The sequence below is a fragment of the Plectropomus leopardus genome, chromosome 15, assembly GCF_026936395.1.
Source record: "Plectropomus leopardus strain MGB_pleo_1.0 chromosome 15, ASM2693639v1, whole genome shotgun sequence".
In the NCBI taxonomy this organism is placed as follows: domain Eukaryota; kingdom Metazoa; phylum Chordata; class Actinopteri; order Perciformes; family Serranidae; genus Plectropomus; species Plectropomus leopardus.
The window spans coordinates 11,074,412-11,099,215 of NC_142190.1; the positions used below are offsets into that span (position 1 = coordinate 11,074,412).

General features: G+C 38.8%; 1 protein-coding gene across 2 annotated transcripts in view; it reads right to left on the reverse strand.

The window, feature by feature from the left end:
* Positions 1-2,951: 2,951 nt before the first annotated feature.
* Positions 2,952-24,804, reverse strand: part of ppm1e (protein phosphatase, Mg2+/Mn2+ dependent, 1E) — a 51,424-nt gene continuing 29,571 nt past the window's right edge. For both annotated transcript variants that reach the window (XM_042498595.2, XM_042498594.2), the window contains exons 3-8: positions 21,698-21,819; positions 18,224-18,423; positions 17,159-17,347; positions 13,830-13,973; positions 12,810-12,903; positions 2,952-12,348 (exon numbers count right to left, since the gene is read on the reverse strand). In XM_042498595.2, coding sequence (XP_042354529.1) covers positions 11,405-12,348; positions 12,810-12,903; positions 13,830-13,973; positions 17,159-17,347; positions 18,224-18,423; positions 21,698-21,819 — 1,693 coding nt within the window. In that variant the 3' untranslated portion in view covers positions 2,952-11,404. The remainder of the gene's footprint in view (positions 12,349-12,809; positions 12,904-13,829; positions 13,974-17,158; positions 17,348-18,223; positions 18,424-21,697; positions 21,820-24,804) is intronic.

The following is a 24,804-nucleotide window of genomic DNA, read 5'->3' on the forward strand; positions in this document are numbered from 1 at the left end:
GTGACTGCATTTTTCCCGTCCTCTGACTCCCACTTCAACTACCTTCTGACCACAGACGATCATCACTTCAAGGTGAAATGTGAAAATGTAGAATTTAGATTCATACAAAAGAGAGTTTGCCTTAAACTTTCCGCTCACTATTTTAATTACTGAGAACTAGGACAATGTTTGTTTTTTTGTTTGTTTTTTTTCTTTTTTCACAGAAAAAAATGTTGGGCAAAAAATACCTAAAAGTGAATGCTGAGTTAAAACAAACTGGTTGATCAGTGATTAGACTGGGACTAAAGTCTTTGACACAGCATTCCTGCGGATTCTTAAAAAGACTTGAAAAGCATTGAATTAATTAATTTCAAAATAAGGCCTTAATTTGTATTAAAATGTCTTAAAATGCTAAGACACAGGAGGTAGGATTTTATGAATCATTTTTTGTTATGATGTTGCGTTTAGGAAATTTAGATCTGAAAATCAACTAAAAATAATCTGCATCGAAGCATCGTTAAATCCACTGTACAGTGAACTCATAATGTACCGCGTTTTGCATGAATGATCGTAACTGTAGCACACTGTGTTTACGCTGATAGCGTGGCATGAGAAGACTGTACCTCAAAATCATACATCCAAAATAAAAGACGTGATTTGAGAGTGAGAAACGCATAATCACCAAGACAACTTCTTTTTTTCTCCACTATGAGATTAAAAGAAGTCATGTTTTATGTTACAATTACAATTTCGGCAAAAATAAATCTCACTGTGGCAATTTTCTACCTGGTGGCTCCCAATGTGCTTCTCAAAATTCCTCCTAGCCCCCTGTATAATTGTCTTTTTTTCAGGTTTGGTTATAGGAAAGTTGGTTTTAAATGTTATTCCAAGTGGCATTATAAAAGTCTTAAAAGTTAAATTGTAGGATTCCTGTCAGCCCTCATACAGGGACAGGAAGTATAATCCACACATTGCTCCTTGTCTCCGCACTGAAGGAAGAGCTCTCACGTTCTTTCCTCTGGATTTTATCACTTTTTTCCTCAAACTGCAGGAATGGAGAGAATAAAGCCAGATTATGAGTGTGGGGTGAAATGATGAGTCTTTTTATAGAAAGAATGTGGAGGACTGCTCACTTTTTTTTTGCAAAGCTGTTTATGTAACAGCAGACAGCACTGTTCCACATGAAAGCCCTGTTACAGCATCACATCGCTCCTCACACTGTGTGGCTTCTGGCATTTCTCGCCGCTACATGAAAACAATTTGTTCAGGTTCCCTGTTACTCTGTCGACCCCTCTACTGTGTGATTTTATTACCCCGGAGCTGGATTAATGGGTTAGCCAGTTAACCTCTGCTTTGTATTTCATTTTCACACAGATGGCTCTCTTTTTTTAAACTGTACGAAATCAAAGATGGAGCATCTGTGACGTCAGCCACAGCTGTCTGAAGGGATGGTTTGAGTGTTGCTGCCTGTCAGTATCTTAACTGGAGACAGAAAATCCTAATTATGTGCAGCTCAGACGAGTCCTGACGTTAATCTGCGGAGTTGTGAGATGATTAATGAAGAGACACAAGTTCAGGTATACAAATTTACTCCACTCCTAATAGAAACCCAATAGGCAAGGTGATTTTTTAAAGCAATCTTGGCCCAAACCTACATTTATCTCCTACAAAGAGATTATCAGGGTTCCCACAGATCCTTAAAAAATCTCAAAAGACAACATATTCAATAACCTAAAAAAAATCAACCTTGAGTGATATGAAATGTCTTGAAAAAAAGTCTTCAACATACAAAAACAAAGGAAGTAGGATTTTATTAATTGTTTATTTCTGATGTTTTGGTTATTGTGAAAAAATGGTGTTTAATTCTTTAATTCTGAGTCGCATTTAAAAAGTCTTTAAGAGTCGTAAAATGTAGGAACCCCAGATTATCTAAAAAAAAAATCCTATCTAATATATATATATATATATATATATATATATATATATATATATATATATATATATATATATATATATATATATATCAGGCAATTTTGCCAAAAACCTGTCTTAGGTTTTATGTTGATCGATTTTGAGAGGGGTTATTCTCAATTTCAGTTGACTTGAAACTTTAAGGCAGTCCCAACTCTATCTTTATTCAGTTAAAACTAATTTTACATTGTAGACGGTGAATAAATTATTTTGATAAAACCCTAAAAACAGAAGAACAGACAATATGCCGTACACGCCGCTCCTTTTGAGATAATCTCCTCGGAGACAAAACAGATTAACTTCAGTTTTGGCAAAAATTGTCCACAAAAAAAGTTTGATCTTGCCTTTCAGGGCTTCCATAAATCTTTACCCTTTTGTTAAATATTAGATAATTTGGCCTTTTTTGGGCCCTGAATAGTTAATTAAATGAGACCATTTCAAAAGTTTAGAGGAGAAATTACCCGCTTGAAACCTGTGGTTTGTGTTGTATTTTCATGTATTACTATGAATGATGTAAAGTAAAAAGTTAAAGTTTAATTACCAAGAACCCAAAGTGACAACTTCAAAATGTTTGTCTTGTCCAAAAAAACAGTCCAAACCTTAACTTTATTAAAATATTAACAAAATTAAAAGGAAAAGCCATAAATTGTCATGCTTGTGAAGCTAAACACATGACAGGTTTTGTTGTGAAAATTACTTATCAGAATAGTTAGTTGGCTGATTGATCTTCATTTAGTTTGTATGCAAAAGTCTTAATCAATGAAGTAACTAAAACTGTCTGATAAATGTGGTGAAATGGAAGTATGAAGTGGCATAAAAGACAAGTATAAGTATCCTAAATTTGTGCTGAAGTACAGTAATTGAATGAATGCACTTTTCCACTGCCGCATAAGGCAAAGGATCCTGGGTAATTTAATGGAGCCCAGTTAGGAGCTGAGAAAACGAAATGACAAAGATCAGACAATCACAAGTGTCTAGGAAAGAAAAGGCGTCAGTCGAGGACTTGTTCTAATCTTTATATACATGATAATTAGTCACCAGATACAGTACACATATTTTATATACTACAGGAACACATAATACAGGTACTCAACGTGTGTTTTACTGTTTTTTTGTTTGTTTTTTAACCTAACCTGCATGTTGAAGAAGAGCCAATCATGGGGTTTGTCTTCAAGCTCAGAGGACAAGAGTTAGGGACCAAATACAGCACTCAGCGAGCTTATTCATCCACATTAGCCTCATTAACATACATTTGAAAAGAGTCTGAGAAGTCCAGGCTTTCTTTTTCAAACTGCTCAGGGATGCCGAAACGTCCTGCCTCCTTTATCTTGTAAAGAAGAGAGCTTCACATTCATTTTGCCTCTGACATGAAGATCATTTAGCATTTTGGACTCAAACTAGTTGGCCACAGACTTTTTACAGGAGGTGAAGGAGTGTGTTAAATGAACCTTACAACAGGCAGCAGATTATGACTCATAATCCTATTCTCTACGGGGGGAAAATGAATGAGAAACTGACTTCAGGAGCTCAGCGTTTCTGCTCTGTGACCTTTCAAGTTCCGGCTGACAGAACCACTTTTTTGTTGCGTCCTTCAGCAGAAGACAAACCCTCGGAGAGCCTTTTAATGCAACGTCATTATTGCTTACAGAGAAAAAGAAAAAAGCCTTTTGTGTGTGTCTCTCTGTGTCTGTGTGTGTGTGTGTGTGTGTGTGTGCGCGTGTAGACACACAGTGCAGATTCATGGAGGGCCCTATAGTCAGACAGTGATTATTATGGGAGAGCAGAGCTGAACTGCTTGCTTTCATCATCACCAGGGAAGGAAAACATCCGACTCAAAGGAACCTTTAGTGCAAGCAGAGCATGAGTGAGGGAGGGAGTGTGGGGCTCGTGAGCTTTTAGGTAGAGGATTTACCACAAGTGGTGATGTTTTTATTGCTCATACAGTGACAACTTCTGGCGGTTTGCAAATTATGATGAGTAACACTGTATTACTGATTCACAGGGTTTTGGTGAATGCGGTCCTTGTCACCGAGCGCTGTTGTGGTACGTCTTTCCCTCCAGAGCGCAGAGACAGTTCACGTCAACATCGCAGACCTGCTGTGAGACAGCATCGGTGAATCACAGAGGACAGGAAACTACTGCACAGCTGCTCTGAGGTGTGGACACAACTTACAACATGCTTCAATGATCTGCCACCATTTACAAAAAAAAAACCACTTCTGTGATCTTCAAATTTATTTCAATATGAGATCTGGTTATAATGACAAAGTTTCTCATTGTAAGGATGAATAAAATCTTGTTACATTGCAAGAAGTTTTCGCCCAAAAGATATATTTAAAGGAGCTAATGGGTGGGTTGCCATGAAATTTTGTACTGACGAACATGTTCCTCAGAGGATGAATCTTACCAAGATCACTTGACTTTTCCTCTTGTGCCACAATGAGGTTCACATTTGTGATTTTGAGAGAAATATCTCCACAAATGTTGGATGAGTTGTCATGAAATTTCATCCAGACATTTACTTTCCCCTCAGGATGAATTCCGATTTGTTTGTCAGCTGGAATATCACCAAATACCTGCAAAATTTAAGACATTCACATCAGCCTTTAGCTGTTTCCTCACTACAAACGACACAGCAAGGGCATGCCAAGCTAGATTATTGCTGAGATGGCATCAAAATGCTGCTCAAGCACTTAACGTCATCACGGTGCATGTATGTCTGCTATTTGCCACCCAGGAGTCCCCTCCATGTTTACAGTCTTTTGCTGCTTCCTTTTTGGTGCTAGAGCGATGGATAAAGTTCAAATCTTTGAAGAGTGCCAATATGAGAAAAAGCTGGCTTAAGTCAGCTTTTTATGACCACCTTACACCAAATGATCAAGATCACAGTGTAAAAACTGTGGTAAAACTCTCAGGATTTTGTTTGAACCTTGGAAATTTGTCTAAGAAAGTGAAACTGCTTGAAAAAATCTTTTGGTGTAAGGAAGGCATAAGTGCTTCGGACATTGTCAGACTCCGATGAAGCGACGTCGGCAGAAATAAGTGATTGTTTTGGTTAAAATTTATTCTGATTTGACACTTTGTCATTATAACAAGATCCTGAGATTAACTCTTCTTACAGCTTTGCTTCTCGAAAGTTTACTGCTCTGTGTGATCCGTGTAAAAGATCTGTTCTGTTATCTATCTATTTATCAATCTATCTGACTTGCAACACAGTGACTCTAGGTAAAACTGTTTTATCTTAACACCACAGCAGCTCAGTTCACTCGTGTGCTCTTCATCTCTAATCAACTCCATGCAAATCATCTAACACCTGCAGAATTGGAATGAAAACCTACAAACTACAAATATAATTTGATTGGCAAGATATTTTTTTAAGGCTGGTATTGATAAAAATGTTTTAAAATTGAAGCTGCAGATTGGAGATTCAGTATTTTAAGCCGATAATTAACATCTTTACGTTTTTTTTAAAATTCATGACAGGGTAAGAAAGCAGGGTGAAACAGCAGCTAGGCCACGAAAGTACACTACAACTCTCCAGTGAAAGCCAGACTGGTTCAACACCTTTTATATGCTTTAGCAGCTCTTGAAGGCAGCGGCAGTGTTAATAAACTGATGCCCTTCTCAGACTGTTCAATAACGTAACATCCTCACCTCCACCTCAGCCTGGTGGCGGGAGATTTTGGGATCCAGATCCAACATCTGACCCAGCTGTCGGGCCACGTGGAGCATGGATTAAAACCACTGATTTACAAGACATAATTATTATATGTACACTCCTCCAGCACTCACTCAACTCACAGTTAGTACTCATAATATACATCCGTGCCTAAGTGAATATTTGAAATGATTTCCATTGATCTTCTTCTTGTATCGACCAACACTGCAGTGATACTTCCACAAAAGAGATCCAGTGGTTTCAGTTTGTTGAGTTTCTCGGCGATAAACTCCTTGCAGCTAAGATGCCTTTAGCAAAAGACGAACCACCTCACGTCGACACACTTCACCGAGTCTCCGAGGACATTCTGGGACACATGAGGTACATTCTGCTCCACTGATGCTCTTCACTTCATCCGTCCACAGGATGGTTTGCAGGAGAGTGAGCCCCCATACTACCAAAAGGGGAGGTGATGGCCCTGAAACCAGTGCCTGTTTGTCTTGTGACTCACATGTTTTGATATCACACCTTTTGCGAGTGACGGGGCCAGGAAAGCAGAGGCACGATTTACAGAACCTGGTCGGCACTAACATCCTGACGTTTAGAAATTCACTTTATCAACCAAAGAGCGGGGAATGATGACGTTAGGGAATGTTAGGGAATAATTATTGTGTCCAAAATGACCGTTCAGTAAAACCCAACCCCGAACAACATAGCAACTAAACAAGGAAGGCTGTCACACTTTGGATTCCTCCACGTACATTGTACTTAAAGAGTTTCCATGGTCTTTTTTTGCCTTAAAACATGAGAAAAGTGTCGGGAATGTTTGTCTGCTCTTCTGCAAGATGCAAAGCATGTCTGGCTAACTGGCATACTGCTCTAAAGCCCCTTTTCCACTGCACAAAAAACCCAACTAACATCTGGAATTTTAATGTAATGGGAAAGGTAACAATAGGTATTCACACCCGCATCAAATGACTCTGCAGTTGTCACGAGTATTTATCACCTCCAGCTCTGATCATCATTGATGGAAATATAATACCAGAGTGAACGTGCTAATTTTAGCCCCTTAACCAATGAGATACAGTGACGTGCCACCACAGAATACTGTATGTCTCTGTCCAAGCAGCTTTAAAATATCAGTCCAAATTAGTCTGCACCAATTTGGAAGAAAGACTGAATAAGCAAGACATAATAATAATAATAAGCAGTGGGAAAGGAGTCTATATCCTATTTTTAGCAGGTTTTCCTGTGTTTAAAAAAACCTGCGTGTGTGCGCCAATTTTGGTGGAAAAGGGGTATAACAAAGTGTCATCTCCAAAGTCGAGCAGAATATTATTAGCTAACTAAATTATTTTGTGGGGTTACATGTTACGTTAGAAAAGGCTCAGAGGCTTCAGAACTTTACCAAACATCTTGGTTAGTCTTCATCCTCAAAGACGTTTGTAGTGTGCCATTAAAATATGACCATGTACTGTTTGAAAAACAGACAAAAAGCAGACATAACCTCTGTGTTGCTTATCCAAGTATGATTTTGTGTAAGTTGAGCATCCTGATGAGTTAACTAATTACGATAAAAAATATGCTAGCAGCAGTTGCAGACCAGAAATGAGAAGCCAAAGTGAAATTGGATACCCATTATTTTAAAAAAAAATTACCACCCATTTTGAGTGGTAGCTATATCTGCATTTACCGTGTGAGAACACAAAGCCTGACAGCCGTAACTAAAGGGGTGATGGGACTCAGAGAACAGTCATTTGCTCCCACAACAAATAAAATAATTAACAATAAGAGGCAACCAAAGCATTTCAGTACTTTGAAATTGACAGTCAGAGTTAGTAACTCAGGGTAATATGGCTCAAAGTTTACCTATGATTTCATAGTTTCAATAGCAAGTGTGTGTTATAGCTAGTTTATAGTCATTTAGTATGGTTAGATACACAAAGAAAGTTACACAATTAAAGCAAAGTGACATAAGTCTCTCCACAGATCAGTCTCACCAAGTTAACGGGTATGGGTGCTATCACATATCATCATACAAATTAGTGTTAGTTGATTATATTTGTTAATAATGGTTATGAATTAAAGAGGAACGCTATCATATCTGGTGTTAATCATATGAAACCAATGAATGTTGAAAATGGCTTTTATGTCTTATAGACGACTACGGTGTAATGAAAGGTGGCATACAGATTTGAGTTTGCAGCACTGTCAGCAGCGAGCAGAGAGGGGGCTCTCCAGTGTTAAATCCAGATCAGATCAGAGAAAGATCTAATTATAAAAGGCGCCGTGGGGCCACGCAAGCTGCCCTCGGTGGATTACTCTAATGATTGGGGCTATCTGCAGCAGCTGGTGATGACTGGGATGTTTGCTGCGTTGTAGGGGGGCCATAAACATCACAACTTTATTGATTAGAAAACTCTGCTCTCTAATGTGCAGATTGTATTCAGGTTTTTCGAAGGACTTTTACTCTAAAACGACAATTTGGGCAATGTGCATATTCACTTTCTTTAAGTCCACTCTCATGTCTGTCAATAAGGATCGATACCAAAAAATCTGTTGCTCTCTTCTATGTCGTACCTATTAGTATTTTAAGAGTAACACCATCTGTTTAATCATGTTGTTTTGTTGTCAACACATAAAGGGCTCTTTGCTTCTCCACTGCAATGCGTTGTCTACACTCAGAAACAACGTATGCGTGCAGCACAGTGGGGCTTGCATTCTGACTGGTTTCATCCAACATATAATAGCAGTAATGGCTTAAGAAAAGAGGAAAATACCCACAAAATAGAAAACTTGTAGCTGTAGCCGAAACAAGGGAGGAGGGGGGAAATACCTTTGTATCCAGACCCCTGACACTTTGTTCACTTGCAGAGTCTTTTCAGAGAGGCTCAGACAAAGAATATCCATGTATATAAAAGTGAAACTTATATTTTAGTCAAATCAGATCTTCAGCCTCAGTTATTGTTAAATTTTCAAACTGTTATTGGTCATCATTTGCTGTTATTTTAGCAGGCAAATTATTCACTTCATAAATAATGACACATTGCTCTCCCCAACATTAAAGTATATAAGACACAATGGAAAGTATCATATTGGTACTGATAACAGCATTTCTTTCTCTGTATTACTTTGTATTGGATCAAAAGCAAATTTTGTGCTACTGCCCACTCCTAATGACTACATAAATCCGGCCAAAAGGTAAAGCTAAACCTAAAACTCTTCATGCAAAGCTATATGTTAATCAGTATATCAGCACATCATCAGTATCTGCAGACAGCGCCTTAAAATGACACATCAAGATTGGTCCAAAATGAACTTCCCTGCCATTATGACAGGTCGACAAGATGAACTTTTAATTATTTGACTTCATTCATTCATTCATTGGTCGTAACAGCTTATAAATCCTCTTAAGGTTCGCAGGAGGGGGCTGTCATAGGGGCGAAAGGCGGGGTACACGCTGGACACGTCACCATACTATCACAGGGCCGACACATAGAGACAGACTGGGACCCTGAAGCAACAGTGCTAACCACTACACCACCGTGCTGCCCATGTGTGACTTAAATTAACTGAAATAGGTCAAATTTGCTCAGGTTCTGGTTATTGTCAGGATTGTCTCAGGGAGAGCATCATCTAAGCCTGTTAGGATGGGAGGATTTTTTCAGTTCTGTTTAAAATTTGTTACATAAGAACAAAAATAAACATGTTTTACATGTAAGCAGGGTTAAAGGAGTTTTATTGTTTGGCCCAAATAATGTGTAGGCTACATTTTATAAAGAAGTGTATTTTGTGCCTGCCACCAGTTGGCCATTACAATGAGTGTAGGTGTAATAATTATGTTAATGCCGCTGCAGGAGAGACTTGATATTGTCTGTTATTAGGCTGAAAAACATATGTGTATGTATCATTATCAGCCAAACTGCGTCAGAAAACATCTGCATATCAGATATCACCAAAAATCCAATACTATGCATCCCTGCTTACCAGCTGCTGGCTGTTAAGTAGCATCATATTTAGTATACAGACATGAGAGAGGTATCAATCTTCTAATATAACTCATGGCAAGAAAGTGAATAAATGTATCTCCCAAAATGTCAAACTATTCTTTTAAAATGGCACAGAGTAATAATACGACCCGACTGAATGCCAAACTTGTCCTAATGGTTTTACATGAATTTAGTAATCAGTAAATCTGTGTGTGCATTAGGGAAACAGGCTTTAGTAATACGTATGGAAGGCACGAGTTCTGCAGCTTTCAACTGTCCTGGCCCAACATTAAATGGTTTGCACTTATTAAGCCTGCTGGAAAATACTCCTGTTTAATGGGTTTTGTGTAAAAGTAAATACACTTGGAATACTTGCAAGAGCTATGTGGCCCAACAATAACTATAACAAAAAATAAATAAATTAAATACCCCTCTCCTCCACCCAAAAAAAAACATTATCTCAGGAGTATATCCCCATCTGGAATACTGGACAACACGAAGCATTTATTCAGGTAAGTGACTGCTAATCTTTTATAATCCGGTGTTAAGTGCTTTTATCTGTAGACAAATTGTGGCTGGATAATGGCTGGGTCATTGACTGTATGGGGAGAGGGAAAGAACAGCATGTGCCTTTAGTCCCTATGAACTGCATTTATCTGCCACCAGAGGACTGCTGACAAAGAGGTAAACTTCGCCATTAGAGTTTAATATTCAGTCGCTCGACATTCTCCACAGCTGTCTCAAAACAAAAGGTGTGTCACCTCAACCTCCATTTATACCTGGGCAACATTAGATAGAAGGAAAGAAAAATTATTAACACAAAAGTATTTCGTGGTTTTAGTTTAAGGCTTTACGTTTTGACCCTCAGGGCCACTGTAATTCACTGCAGTTCTTCAATAACCAAATTTTAGGCATCCTTTTCAAAAATGTTTCCTGTAAGTTTTGTTTGTATTACAAATTTTTAAAAAAAGTAGATCGTTATTGGATATTTTAAAATCTCAAGTAGAGATATGGGTACTATCCTCATATCATCTTAGGGACTTTAAAGAAGTGTGAAGGCTGTTATAAGAGCACATGCTTGTGCTTGTGGGTTTGGAATTCAGCTACCATGTATGGGTTTATTATTGAGATCTTTTTTTTTAATGCATCAACCTGAGAGCAACTAATTGGTCCTACAAGGCTTATTCTTGCTGTCCAAAATACATAATTTCTGTCTGAAGATGCTGACGAGAGTGTTGAGCAACCAAGCATTTGAATTAAACCTGTGCTCAGACTGAATGCAAGTGAACTTTTGCTTTTCCTAGCACTAGCTAGCACTAGAGCTTTGAAGTCCAATAAAGACTTCCTTTCCAGCCAGCTAACGACACACAGACCAGGCAATTTATTTAAAATATCGCCGAAACTCCAGTTTTTCCTATTTTTTTGCACTGCATACAGTAAACTCTGTCTGTTGTCCTGTCTGATATTTTTATACAAGGATGCAGCCTACATTTAGTCTGAACACATCTAATCAACCTACATCTCTGGCTTCATGTTGACTTAATGAATGGAGTGGATGCAGTTTTGCGCTTTACCTACAGCATTAAGGAGCAGGGCTTGTGTTTAGTGGGCCGGCTTACATTTGGAAACATCTCGGTTTAGGACAGAGAGCACCACTCCTCCGACAGAGATTCAATAATCATGTAGAGACTGCAGGAGCCACAACTACCTACTATCAAAGAAAGACATGTTGAAGGCAGAGGTGGGTGGGTGGACTGAGGGGCAGGACTGAATAAATGAAGGAGATGGTTTGGTTTGGGTCACCTCTTCAGAAGGTGGAATTGTGTGGCAGGTGAGGCACTGCCACTCCGGGCCTCCGGTCGGAGTGGCGCCGCATGTGCGGCAGCAAGTGGCCAGATGGTAACAGGCCTAGCAGCTCCTTGGATGCGCCTGGCCTCCTACGGCTCCACCGGCGACTACCATAACCGAGCCTGCGGCTTTGCCTCACTGCCTGGCCTAACAGCATGGCTGTCTGGGGCCACAGTGGGTCCGTGAAGCTAGAGATGCTGGCCTCCTGAAAGGGAATACAGGACCTGCGCCTCAGTGGGCGTTCTTCTCGATAGATGTGGGAGGCTGTGAAGAGGTCGGGGCTGAAGTTGGAGCAGGGCTGCCGTAAGCCCCCGGTCAGGGAGATGCGGCCCTCCAACGACGGCCCCAGCAGGCTGAGGCTAGTTCTGTCCGTCAACGAGTCCGTTCGGTCTTCATAGCTGAGATCAGCAGGGGCCGAGCACTGCTGCAGGGGCCAGCCTCCGCGACCCTTCCCCCCAATGTCCGCAGTGCTGCCTCCCTCACCCCCATCGCGTTCTACCCTGACTGCCTCGTCTTCCTCCTCCTCCTCCTCTTCCTGTTCCTCCTCCTCCACATCCGCTACCTCTTCCTCCTCCTCCTCTACCTCTCCTTCCACCACACCCTCCTCCTCGTCCTCTGTGCCGCTGGGTGGTGGGCAGCGTGGGTCCCGCAAGAAGACCACTATGACAGTGATATTATCACTAGAGCCTGCGTCACGGGCCGAGGCCACCAGCTTGTGGGCTACCATGGTGGTGTCTCCTGCATTCTCCTGGAGGTGGTCGCTCACCACCCGCACCGCCTCGTCTGGACTCACTGTGTCCCAGAAGCCATCACAGGCCAGGATCAAGTAGTCTTCTGAACCATCCAGTGGGAAGATACCATGGTCCGCATCACCACAGATGTACGGCTTGTGCTCTGAGTCACCTGGCAACACAGGTAACAGGTTATTCTGTTATTATTGACTCATACCACTGCTCATACTTTGACAGCATTACACAGCCTAACGATTCATCAGTTGAATTTCATGTTTGATTAAATTCTTAAGCGATTAACCGCTCATGGATTAATTGTTACCATCCCTATTGTGGACTTTTAATAACAGTAGATTCAGAAGGATGCGTTGGTCTCTAGTGATTGTTTAGAGAAAAGTGAATACCGCTCCCCGATGAAACTGGTTAGAGTGGTCGCAATATCCGACTAAAGATGGAAACGGAGACTAATGTGTTGACAGTTCTGTCTGATATCAGGCAAAGATTCTCTTGTTTCAGCTGACAATGTTTAAGTTTAAGCAAAAATGAGTAAAAACAGGCATGAAAAAAATTTCAGAGTCCAATGTATGAATATGTACAACAGGTACATGTGGTTATTCTGAGTATTAATGGTACCTATTGCTCTGGATACAGACAGGCTGCCGTTAACCCTCCATGTGCCAAACCAGATCACACAGCCTCCCAGAGCCTCAATCCTCTGCTTCTCATCCTGCAGACACACATGAAGCACAGTCAGTTTTAGTGGTGATTACTGACACAAATTAGCAAATATTTTATTTTAAATCACAATGTAAAATGCAATACAAACTTTTGTGCAAATTTTGTAAAAACACTACAGTTGGAAAGCTTGGAAAAAGCTGTTATATTGATATTATTCTTCGCTTCAGTGATGTTTATTTTAACAGAGGTGAGAACAATATATTTTAGACACCAAATGTATTATGTAACTTAGATTTGAAATTGTTTTTGCACAAAAAGAAGAAGAAAAAGAAAGAATTACATGATTTAAATTCAGGGGCGCAGCTGTAGATGCTGTAAACATTTGGGTGCTTGGCACAAACCCACTAAACTCTGAGGCAGGGTTGGAAATGATCACCAGCCAACAGCCAAATGCTGGTAAAATATGCAAGTGGCTGCTAGATTTGCTTCACTCATCAGCCAAAAAACAATTGTTGTCTATTGAGTGGCTGGTAGGTTTTGGAGTCCACCGGCCAAAGTGGCAGGGGGACAAAAAAGTTAATTTCCAACCCTGGTCTGAGGGCAATTTTTCCTCCTGTTTACAGCAGCTATATGCACTATTTTTCAAGACATTTGAGATAAAGGAATGCCAAAAAAATCTGTCCATCATTTTGGGAAAAAAACATGATAGTTGGTAAAGGTAAAAATCATCATGTAGAACAGAGATACTCGACTTATGCCCCCCCCCACCCACCCACCCTCACAAATGTTAAGGATGGTAATTTTCCCTCCTGCTACCTTAAAAGAGACAAAATTTGTCTGATGTTTCTGTTCTTTACCTACATAACATAGGTATGAAATTTGATGTAATTTTGGACAATAATCTTATTGTAAGTGATAGATTTTTAAACTTATGGTGTGTGAGGATGTGTGTGTCCATGTGTAAAGGTGTGTTACCTCTCTGTCTGGTTTATGTGGTTTCATCAGCTCCACAACCTGCCCTTTCCTGACCAGAATGACCTGGGAGTCTCCCAACCAGGCCACATACAATGTCCGACCCCGCAGGAATGTCACCACGCCCGTTGTGCCACAGCGCAGGTGCTGCCACACACACACACACACACACACACACACACACGTCACAGTAGTCAGATCACAAACTGAGCAGCAGCTAAATCATTTCATACAGGAACCAGATCAGGATCATCAGACTACGAGCAGAAAAACTGTCATGACTTTTTGGAAAGAATGTGGAGTAGTTGAGCCAATTTGAAAAATGGAAAAAAACATAAACAGAAAGTGTTGATGTGGAAAATAAACACACAGATGTGAGGGATTGGTGGGGGAGAGGTGTGGGTTTTGGTGATAGTTAGTGATTTAGAAATTAATACAATTCTGGATTTGTATGAAAAACATCCTAAGTTGCTGCTTTTAGTTATCGTTGTTGAACTATTTAAGATCAGTATTTTAATCAGTAGTGGAATAAAACTAAGTACATTCAGTCAACTACAACTTGTACATCTACTCTGCCAAATCTCAAGTAAATAATGTACTTGTTACTCCACCTTATTCTACTATTCTGACAGGTAATTACTTTTCAGACTGCGGCCTTTGATAGACCTCCTGACCAGTAATAAAATTCATTTCTCCACATGTTAATTTTGAATGAAAAAAATACTTTTAGAGATATGTGGTTCTCACAGGACAGCCATGCTACAAACATATTATAATCTTAAATAATATGATGCATAGAGAACCAGAGAAATGAGTCCTAAAACCCATAAATCAGTTAGCACGTTAGCACCTCTGGTTCCCTTGTTTCAAAGACAATGGGTCTTTTGAATGGGTTTTTTAAAGCTTAAAAGCGACTGTATAGTAGTTTGTTTATGGCCTGACATTATGTTTTTACTACTTGTGATTGCATTTAAGCTCCTGAAAGTAGTGTTCATTTTTGCAGATTATCTTGCTTATTGTCTTCAACATAATGTGTAAGTATTATAAATGTTTCTTGGCCATAGAATTTATTTTCTGCCATAATCCAAAAATCCAATGGAAAAAGCAAATTGAAGAGGGAACCAGGAAGACACAAATAAAATAAAGCCAATTTCCCTTGGTCTCAAAAGGCTAAATTAATAATTTGATTTTATTTCCATCTTTGCAGAGCAAGTTTTGTGCAAAATGAATTAACAGCCTGTCTCATATCAAGGCCTGTCCCATTTATCTGTCTGTTTAGTTAAGTGATTTGGGGCAAATAATAGCCCTGGCTATTAAGTTTTACAACTTCTTCCCACACTGCCAAATCCATCGGTAATAAAATAAAAACAAACAGCGTGAATTTGACTTTACGTGCAGCTGACTGCTCAGTTGTTCTGCTGCGATCTGATTGGCTGTTGGCTGTCACGTACTGGTGTCGTCATCAGCTCGACGTTGACAGACGTTAGTACGTCTTTTTGTGAAAGGAAGAAATAAACTGCGGTGTCACTGTGAACCAAGCGGATTATCTCCTACAGCATGAATTTGTAAGCCTACTTTACTCGAAATGAAACACATTGGTGCCCACCAGCCGCGAGATATTGTTTTAGACTAAAACTCTAAACTAAACCAAATTTAAGGTCGAGTGGACGTCTCTGGACTAAATGGCTAACTTTAGCTAACGTTACTAACGGCTAGCTTGTTGGGCTAGCTTAACATGATTAAGATAGTTTAACACGGTTAAGCTAGTTGCAGATTGCAAATTGCATGATACATAATTTCCATACAATTTAATAGTACAATTTCACTAAAATTAGCTAAGTGGGCATATGTAAATGTTTCATCTGTGTATTGTTTTCTGGGTAGATTTTATCAAGAGGAAAGTGTCATTGTAGCTACATGTACTTTGTACCTTATATTTGTTGCTGGATAATATCAAAACATGTTTATATGAAGAGCATGAACTGAGTGGTTTAGTTTGGTTGTAGAGTTGGTTTATGAGATTGACTGTGAATTAATAATAACGCACGTTATTTATATTGCGCCTTTTATACAAGAATTGCAGCACAAAGTAAGTTTTTTAAATGTTCAAAACAAAGTATATTCTATTCAGTATCACTATAGACGTGTTGTATAGCTTTTAACACTGGAACTGGTTGGCCACTTTATTTCATCATGGCTGTTTTGGAGATTAGGAAGAGAGTTAGTGGTGTATTAGTGAGTATTGAATGTGGGAGGAAAAACACGATCTAAAAAGGCTAAATGTCTGTGGGTGAAGAACTCAAAAGAGTTAGCTAATGGATCATTTTACACTCTATTCAAGGAGCTCGAGCCAGTGTGCCTCCAATGAGTGCATTCTCCCTTTGAATTCATGAAAATAAATAAATAGCCCTTTCTTCAGAATAAATATGAAATTGTAGCTTGATATCTGATTTATTTTTGGATAACAGCTCTTCATCTCAACAGTATTGTGACAGCTAATGTTTAGGGTTGCACCTAAGGATTATTTTCATTGTCATCTGTCAAATTTTTTCTCAATGAATCGATTGCTTGTTTTTTTTACAACCCAAATATATTCAGTTTACTGTCAGAGGGAAGCAAAGCAACAAGAAAATATCAACATATCAATATTTTTTCTTTAAAAAGAGTATTTTTGTTAGGTTACTTAGAGTTTACTTAGAGTTTTTTGGTCAGGTCGGAGGATGTTAAATGTTAAATAGCATATTATTTCGATGTACATTGCGTAACTTTATCGTTTTGCATCTATCCAGAGTAGCTGTTGCCACACAATTTTCTTGCTGCACACAAATATGAATATACATCGATGTGAGACTGTAGGCTGTAAATGTGTAAATACGTTTTACCAAGAAAAACAAATAGGAAGATCAGCAGTAGTGAAATCAGTGAAATGTGCTGAAGTTGTAGTAGAGTTTGCAGTGTTTGCTGTACGAGTGGGGCCACCAGTAGTAGTAGTAATGGTGGCAGTAGTAGTAATAGCAGTAATAATAGTAGTAGCAAAAATAGAAGTAGAAGTGGCCGTAGTAGTAGTAACAGGTATCAAAGTAGAAGAAGTAATTAGCAGCAGTAATTAGGGCTAGCAGCAGTAGTAGCATTAGTCATGGTTGTTGGGGGGCTGTAGCAATTGTAGCAGTAATATAGTAGTAGTATTAGAATATATTAGTACACAAATATATTTCAGTTGACTAACAGGTGATAACTTTGCAAAACCCACAGGTTTACTCTGCTTATTACTCTGTGTGGTTCAGTGTTTATAATTCTGAGTCTGTTTCTCGTTTTTTTGCAGGTGAGGTTACCTCTCGCGAGGCCTTCTTCACAAATTGCTCATCTGTAAGTTTGAAGGCTCTGCAGAGCGCCTCGATCGGGTCCTGGCCAAACGATTCCTGATGGACTAAGTTGACGTGGAGGTGGTTGGCAGCAAAAATGGCAGCATCTACACCGCCATGACCGTCAAACACAGCAAAGTAAGCCTGTTCCTCCTGATCCTGTCAGACGATACATAAAAACCTTCAGCAAAGTTGTAGTCAAATGCACACATGTAACACCACAGGTCTGCAGGCGGTTAATGTCATGATTCAAAGAACACTCAAAAATAGATATTCATATGGTGACATGCAAAGCTACTTGCAAGAATATAATAAACTAGAATGTTCTTTTTAATTAAAAAGTGTAGGTTTATGGTGGTTATGCTACAACACTACTTTACTGTAATATGAATACTATTTAAATTTCATTTGAAATTCTGAACATTTGCACTAAAGTGAAATATCAAAACCTGTTGTCAGATTTGTTTATACCGGCAGTTCGTAGTGAATTTGGTGCCAGTTTGTACAATTTCTTTGTAAGTGAGAAAATTTGTGGCAGCAAGTGATGGGGTGAAGAGAAGTGGTCATTTTTTTCAATTTTTCTAAATTAATTTTATATTTACATATGAGAAGCCTTTCACATAACTAAGCTAAGCAAACCTGCTTGATATTGTGTAGATCACCTTAGACTGACTAAGTAAATTTGCGATGTATTATGAATTGTTGGCAGTGGAAGGTCTTATGACATTCATAATGATCTGTAATCAACAAGCTTTATCTACCTTTATTGTATTCAGTAATCAGATGTTCATCATTGTGTTGATCTGTTTTTTTCCTTCATCATTGTCATATTCAGTCATCGTATATTACTGCAGTAACATGCACATTACTAAGCAGCAAAAACTTTTTGTTTTAGTTCTAGTTGCTATTTTTACTATTAGTAAAACACTATACTATCAGAAATCATAAACGCAGCTACCAATCTTGGAAACAGCTTCATAGTTCAGTGGTGCTATAACGAGGACCTTTGGCATTGTGTGGGTAAGTTGTATGCACCTGAACGTTGAAGAGTGTGTTGAAGTCAGGGATGATGACGTGCTTGTCCTCCATCTTGCGCCTCATGTTCTTGATGGCGTGGATGGAGGTTTCATAGTATGGCTGTGGACGGCGGCGGAAAGGCAGCTCCTTCAGCCAGAGGCAGCACATCTCAAACAGTGTGTTAAACACCAGGCGGGCTAACTTTACAGACTCCATCTCTAAAGCACACAAACACACACACACAAAGTCAGAGATCAGTCAAAGAGATTCTTTATTACTAAGTCTTAACACTTTGTAACACAGTGTTCCAGCAACTTTGAGTTTCTCCACTATAGAAATGATAATATACCATGTCTGTGTTAAACTGTCACCTCTGCTTATCTCTGAAGCCTCACTGGAAACAGTGCAACTAACAGTTTGCTGGTGAAACAATAATTGATAATAATTGTTTAATTTCACTGTCAACTTTTTCAATTTTGATTTAGGGCTGCAAATAACGATTATTAACATCATAAATTAATCAGAAAGTTATTTTCTTAATTAATTGTTGGTCTATGAAATGTCACTTAAGAAAGAGTCTAATCAACAATACTACTATAATCATTGTTAGAATCCTTGATAAACCTACTACTTAATGATAAATTTTGTATTACTATCTTTATTACTTAGGTGACTTTCATTTACTGTCATGTTTTTGATTTAAGTTGAACTCTAATGTCTTTTTACTAGAATGTCATATTTTTTCCACACAAAAACATGCAGTACTTTTTTTAGTAGTGCCTGCAGATCTACCCTAACATCACCAATAAATTAAGGCAGCAAAAAAATCAGCTATTCAGTCAAAAAAGTTAACTATTTAGTCATTGCTGCTGGGAAAGCGTAATTGCTGTGAGCACTGGGTAATAATTTAAGGAATCATAAAGTCCAGACAGCAAAAATAAAAAATCCAACAAGGAATGTAGCTCAGCCCTGCTCTCAGTGTTCCCTGTGGCCACCCGTGATCTTGCAGCAAAAACATCCCCTGCGGCTGAAAAAGTATTTTCCCCATAGACCAACACTGCAAAAGAGACATCTGTAAAACTGCTAATAGGACACCTCATACTGCAAATAAGGTCAATTATGAATCTTTTTTTTTTTTAATTTTTGAGCCATGGAGGTTTTATTTTAATAAAACTTTCCTTGGGTCAAGAAAAGCGATTTAAGAATCTGTGATGTCATCACAATGTTAAGTCTCTGATCTGTACGCACCACACAAGCAGTTCCATTGGACTGAGTAGGCGCCATCTTAAGGTCTGCTATCTAATAATACATCCTTGGCTGCTGTGAGCAGAGTGCTATAGAGGTCAGCGTGGAGAATAATAGTCCTGGGACAGATGCTGAAATAAATTGTGGGATGGAGAAGTTCTGCGCCACAACTTGACCGTGTGACTGTATGAAGGATGAAAAGAGTTGACCTCTGTTTTCCGTGCTTTTTGTTGGAAAGCTGTGTGGCTGCATAGTTAACTACAACTAGGTCATTACCACAAAACCGATGCAGAAAGGTTGGTGATGTCATACAAATCTGATCTGATCACTTGCAAATGATAGTGCAGGCAGTTAGTCTTAAAGATCTAATTTCAAGAAAAAAATCTGATTTTCTTGCAGTTTGAGCATAGACCTAGAAAGATATGTCATCATTTTTATCAGCTATCTCTCATCTGGATTTTAGCAGCTTGACATTCAGATGACATCATGTAGAAGGATTTTAGGTGGTAACTGAACTAAAAAGTTTAATTTGAGTTTCGTTCTGTGTCAGAAATTTAATTGTGATAAGTCCCCATCCCTGGTGACCTGTTTTACTTTTTCAGAAATGCCGACGAAATTCACTGTCATTGAGAAGTTAGTGGAACACAGGCAAGCCCAGGAGTGGCATCAGGGCTTCATCTCTCTGTAATAACAAAGACACAGGCTGTGCATGTACATGGGCTTGACCTACTAATGTTAGCTGCAGGTATAATAGTCTATCCTGCCTTTGCCATTGTCCTCTCTCTCACGCTGCTCTCCCAAATATGGTACCAGTGAGACAGAGACAGACCAGCCTACGCTGTGTCCCATTTCCTCACCCTCACCCCTCCACCCTCTAAAAGTACATGGACATCAAACAGCGCCCTAATATTAAACTTCACTGTGTGAACTGACTGTTCAGCTCCTTCCCCCCTTTCCTCTGCATAATGAAGATGTTTCAGTACTGCGTCTGGCATCAAGGGCTACCCATAACACCTTGCAAACAGCTGAAGGAAAAAAATGTTGAGTGAACAGTAGAGTGCAGCGGAGCAACATCAAACAGGCTGTGATCGTCTGTTATACAACACAAGAAGTTCTTTGAAAAAGCACACACACACACGCACAAAAAACACACACACACACACACACTCACACTCAGAGCGAGGTGCAGAGCAGTTTGAGTCCATCAAAATTAAAACATGTTGCACAACTCCTCTCCAGTGTGTAATTGCCATATGTTTTGGGCTGTTGTCAACCTGATTAATGCAAGATGATCAAAATGTTTAGTGAGTAAAGTGCGTTAAACTGGAGGGAACTTGTTTTTATTGAAAAGACAAAAAAAATCTCTCCACAAAATCTGCGTTTTTCTTTACGCTTTCAATTTATGATGATGTGTACAAGTCAAAGTTAGAGAGAAACTGAGGTATGTTTCAGCCTGAACCCTGTTTTTTTATTTTTTGTGTTTAAGTAAAATGAGAACTAAGTAATGTTAGTACTATAATGATTTATTAAGCCCTGCATTTGACCTGTCTTAAAGGATAAGGCTGTTTGTTATTGTTTTTTATAAATCCCATGAAAAGTCCAACATTTCTCTCTCAGTATCTCCCCATCCTGTCTGTGACACTGCAAGCCCATTCCCACTGAAGAAATACATCTTTAAAAACAGGTCACAGATACATAGTGTAATTTTTAATTTACTTTTAAAGGCTCTGTAATTTTCTAAAACAGCTGGCCGCTGTAGTTTTGGGTGAACGTTACATACACAGGAATAAATAAATAGTATATTTGTTATCTCTTTCAGTAAACACATAATCATTTGATCAATTGTTGATACAAACATGCTGATTAGTGCAGCTCAAACAGAGTGCTGAATATAATTTGTATATATTTGCGTGCTGTGTCAAGTTTCAAGTTCAACATCATCCAAGCCTTCTGTCTAAACTTGATGCATTTATAATAATATTCAAACTATTTCTACAATAAGAAAATTATGAGACAAAACCTGTTGATCATTTTAATGAAAATCTGTTGGCCTGAGAGTTTGATATGGAGTCTACTTTCTGCCCTCTAGTGGTCAAATACCACTTAATGCAGCTTTGCGGGGGAGAACTGGGACAAAGCCCTGGTGGTTAGATGCCTGCTGTGTATGTGTGTGGGAGACCTAATTTGTCTGTGCCTCTGTACGTGTGTGAGAGAGAGCAGTCTCGTGGGCTCCCCTGGGGGACTCACGTGGTAATGGGTCAGCTCCATCTTCTACAGTCTTGTTGAGGTGGTGGATGGAGAGGTCGGTCTGCAGGAGGCTGTCTGCTGTGGCTCTGGCGAGGGCTGCGGCCAGGGAGCAGGGACAGTTACTGTGGTGGGGAGAGACGACAGGGTTATGAATGGATCAGAAATGAAAATTATGATAATCCTCTGCGGAGATCAACAATGTCTTCTATCGTTTAGCCGGTTTATTTGACTAAATATAACTGTGTCAGATGGAAAAAACAGCATACATATTCCTAAAGCCTGAACAGGAGAATGATTATTTTTTACAGACAGAACAGACTGAAGCATTAACATGGCGAAAAAATTCATCTGACTCTAGCTCATCACAGATGCTGGCACAGATGTCATTAGCATGTATGTCTGTGGTAATAAGAAATTACAGCAAAAAAAAAGTCAAATGTATGATTTAGATAATTAATAAACAGAATCTCCATTTGAAATTTGGTCCATGAATATGTCTGGGAACCCTGTAAAATCCATGGCAGTCCGTCACATAGTAGCTGCTCAATGCTAGCATGGCTAAAAGGAATATCAACAGATATATTAAAAATTATGTTAGTGGAAAATTTAACCTAAAAAATGCCAAGATAAACTAAACATTAAAAGCTTATTAAATTATCTAAAAATATAACTTGTCACAAAGCTGAAAACAGGCTGTTTTTTCTTTACCAAAAGTTACCAGTTTGAAAGAAAAATAGATTAACATGCACAGTGACATGAACCCTGGCTAAAGAATACAGTTCATTTTCAATGAATGAATCCAAAGATGCTTTATGATCACTGCATAATGCATTTAAAACTGCATTTCTTTAGCACACACTTCTGTTTGACCCACAAATATCCTGTCAGCTGGAATGAGCTGGTGCCAGCAATTTGTGCCTTGAAGATTTTTTAAGTGATATAACAGTTCTGTTTGAGAGCAGCGGTACATCACTACATCTGGCCAGAACTGTGTGTGCAACTGTGCTGGAGGAGGGAGGTGTGTCTCCTCTTAAGGTTATCGAGAGTGTTAGGAAAGAGGAGGGGGAGGAGGAGGAAGTAAAGGAAGAGAGGGGTCGTTTGAAGGACTGAAGGCTGGCTGTAAATGAGTCACAAAGATAACTGGGTCATTTCCAGATGCAGGTAACCATGGCAACCCAACTTCTTGATGCTGTCCCTTACAATCAAATTAAGTTGGTAATAAACCTGAACTGACGTTAAACTGCAACTTAATCAAGGAAAGCCAGAGCTTGCTTCGATGCAGTATGATTGAAATAACTATAAAAATGATTTATTCATGTCTGTCCCGAATAAATATGATAATCTGAAGCCAGTTGTACGTCATATCTTTTTCTTGACAAGGTACAAAAGCACAGAAAAGTAATTTGGAGTTCTAATTAAAAGCCCTTTTTGGGTTACGCAGTTGTTCATGAAACTATCAATTGAAATGTCATAGATCAGGTCAGGGAAGCAGGTCAGGTTTAAATTAGGAGAAAAAACCCAACTCTGACCTTTTTAATTAATTAAATAGGGACAACATTTGGGAGATAATAAGTGACACTCAGAAAGTACTTCCCCAAAACTCACAAACTAAAAAAAAAGTTAAAAAAGTTTTTTTTTGTTTATGTGAGGCTGAAAAGAATTACTTTTTCATCAGTATTTTGGTCATATGTCAAATTGGTCCATTTTAAATTGTGACCTGACGATGACACTAGTTAGTGAGTTATAGAATAAACTGATCACAATAGACAGAATCACAATGTGTATAGTAACTTCAGGAAGATCCCTTAAGTTAGACCACCATTTCCAAATATATATCTTAAAAATGTTACAGTTACAGCTAATTACAAAAAATTACAATAGAAATAAACAAGTTTGCTGATTTCACATATGTCTGCAAATTAAATAAATTGCCAGTCGTTAACCCTGAAATGATCGTTGTTAGTGTGATGTCACGGGAGGGTCATTAATGTCACTGTGCGATTTCATGACAATCCATTGTTGAGATATTTCACTCAAAGCCTAAAATGTGAACTTCGTGGTGGCGCTAGAGGAAAAGTCAGAAGATCCCCAAAGTAATTTGGATTCATTGTTTGGTAACCATGAATGTCTGGACAAAATGGCAATTCGTACAATAGTTGTTGAGCTATTTCAGTCTGGACCAAAGTGGTGGAGCAACAGACTGGCATAGAGCTGTATAGCTATAATGACAAAAAAACATGCAGAACGTTAATTATTCTGTTAAATGTTTCATATAAAACAATCAGCTTTTTTAAAGCTCTTTTTCCTCCATCCTCTGGCTCTTTTGTACAACCTTCTCTTTTTTCTTGGAAAAGGTTATCCCAAGATTTACCCACTGAACACAACTTGTTATTTCTTAACATTGTAATTTATACAACCATAGATTTAGCTTTTACTGGTTTATAGTAATTAAAAATTGCAGCAGTGCAGCAGCTGGATCCTCAGTGATACACTCATTAACATGCTAGATGGTGTTGTGTTGCACACTTGAAAAAGTAATTGCAGTGCATTTAATTTTCCCAAATAAATTAACTGAGGTTGGCTGAGTACAACACAGGGACAAATAAGACATTTAAATACTGCGTATTTTGTGTGAAAGGGCCTCCTTGTCTCCAATGTACAACAACATTGGTGTAATCAATGAAAACAGTCAGCTCTACTCTGAGACATATGAAACAGGATGTTTGTGTTAACATTCATGAATATGTACCTCCATTTATGAGTATACAGTTGCAGCATATGGTCCCAACAGATGACTGCATCGGCTTCTGATTAATTTTAGTATTTGATTATAAATAATTGTCTGTGTCTTTGTTTCGTAGCAATTCTCTGACATTCTTTGTCATTTAGGGCCTGTCAGACCTCTTAGGTCATCTGTCAAGCATGCAAAGTTGGTGAAACTGTAGTGGGTGGAGAAACAAAGCCTTCACAGTGTCTTTCTTGCATAATTTCCCAGAGAAAAGTCCAGAATAAAAGAGGAAGTAAAAAACCACACAGAGTTTGTAAAACAGAACAATCGCTGAACTTCCTATTGAAGAGAAAACATTCCTCTTTCTAAAGCAAATTTG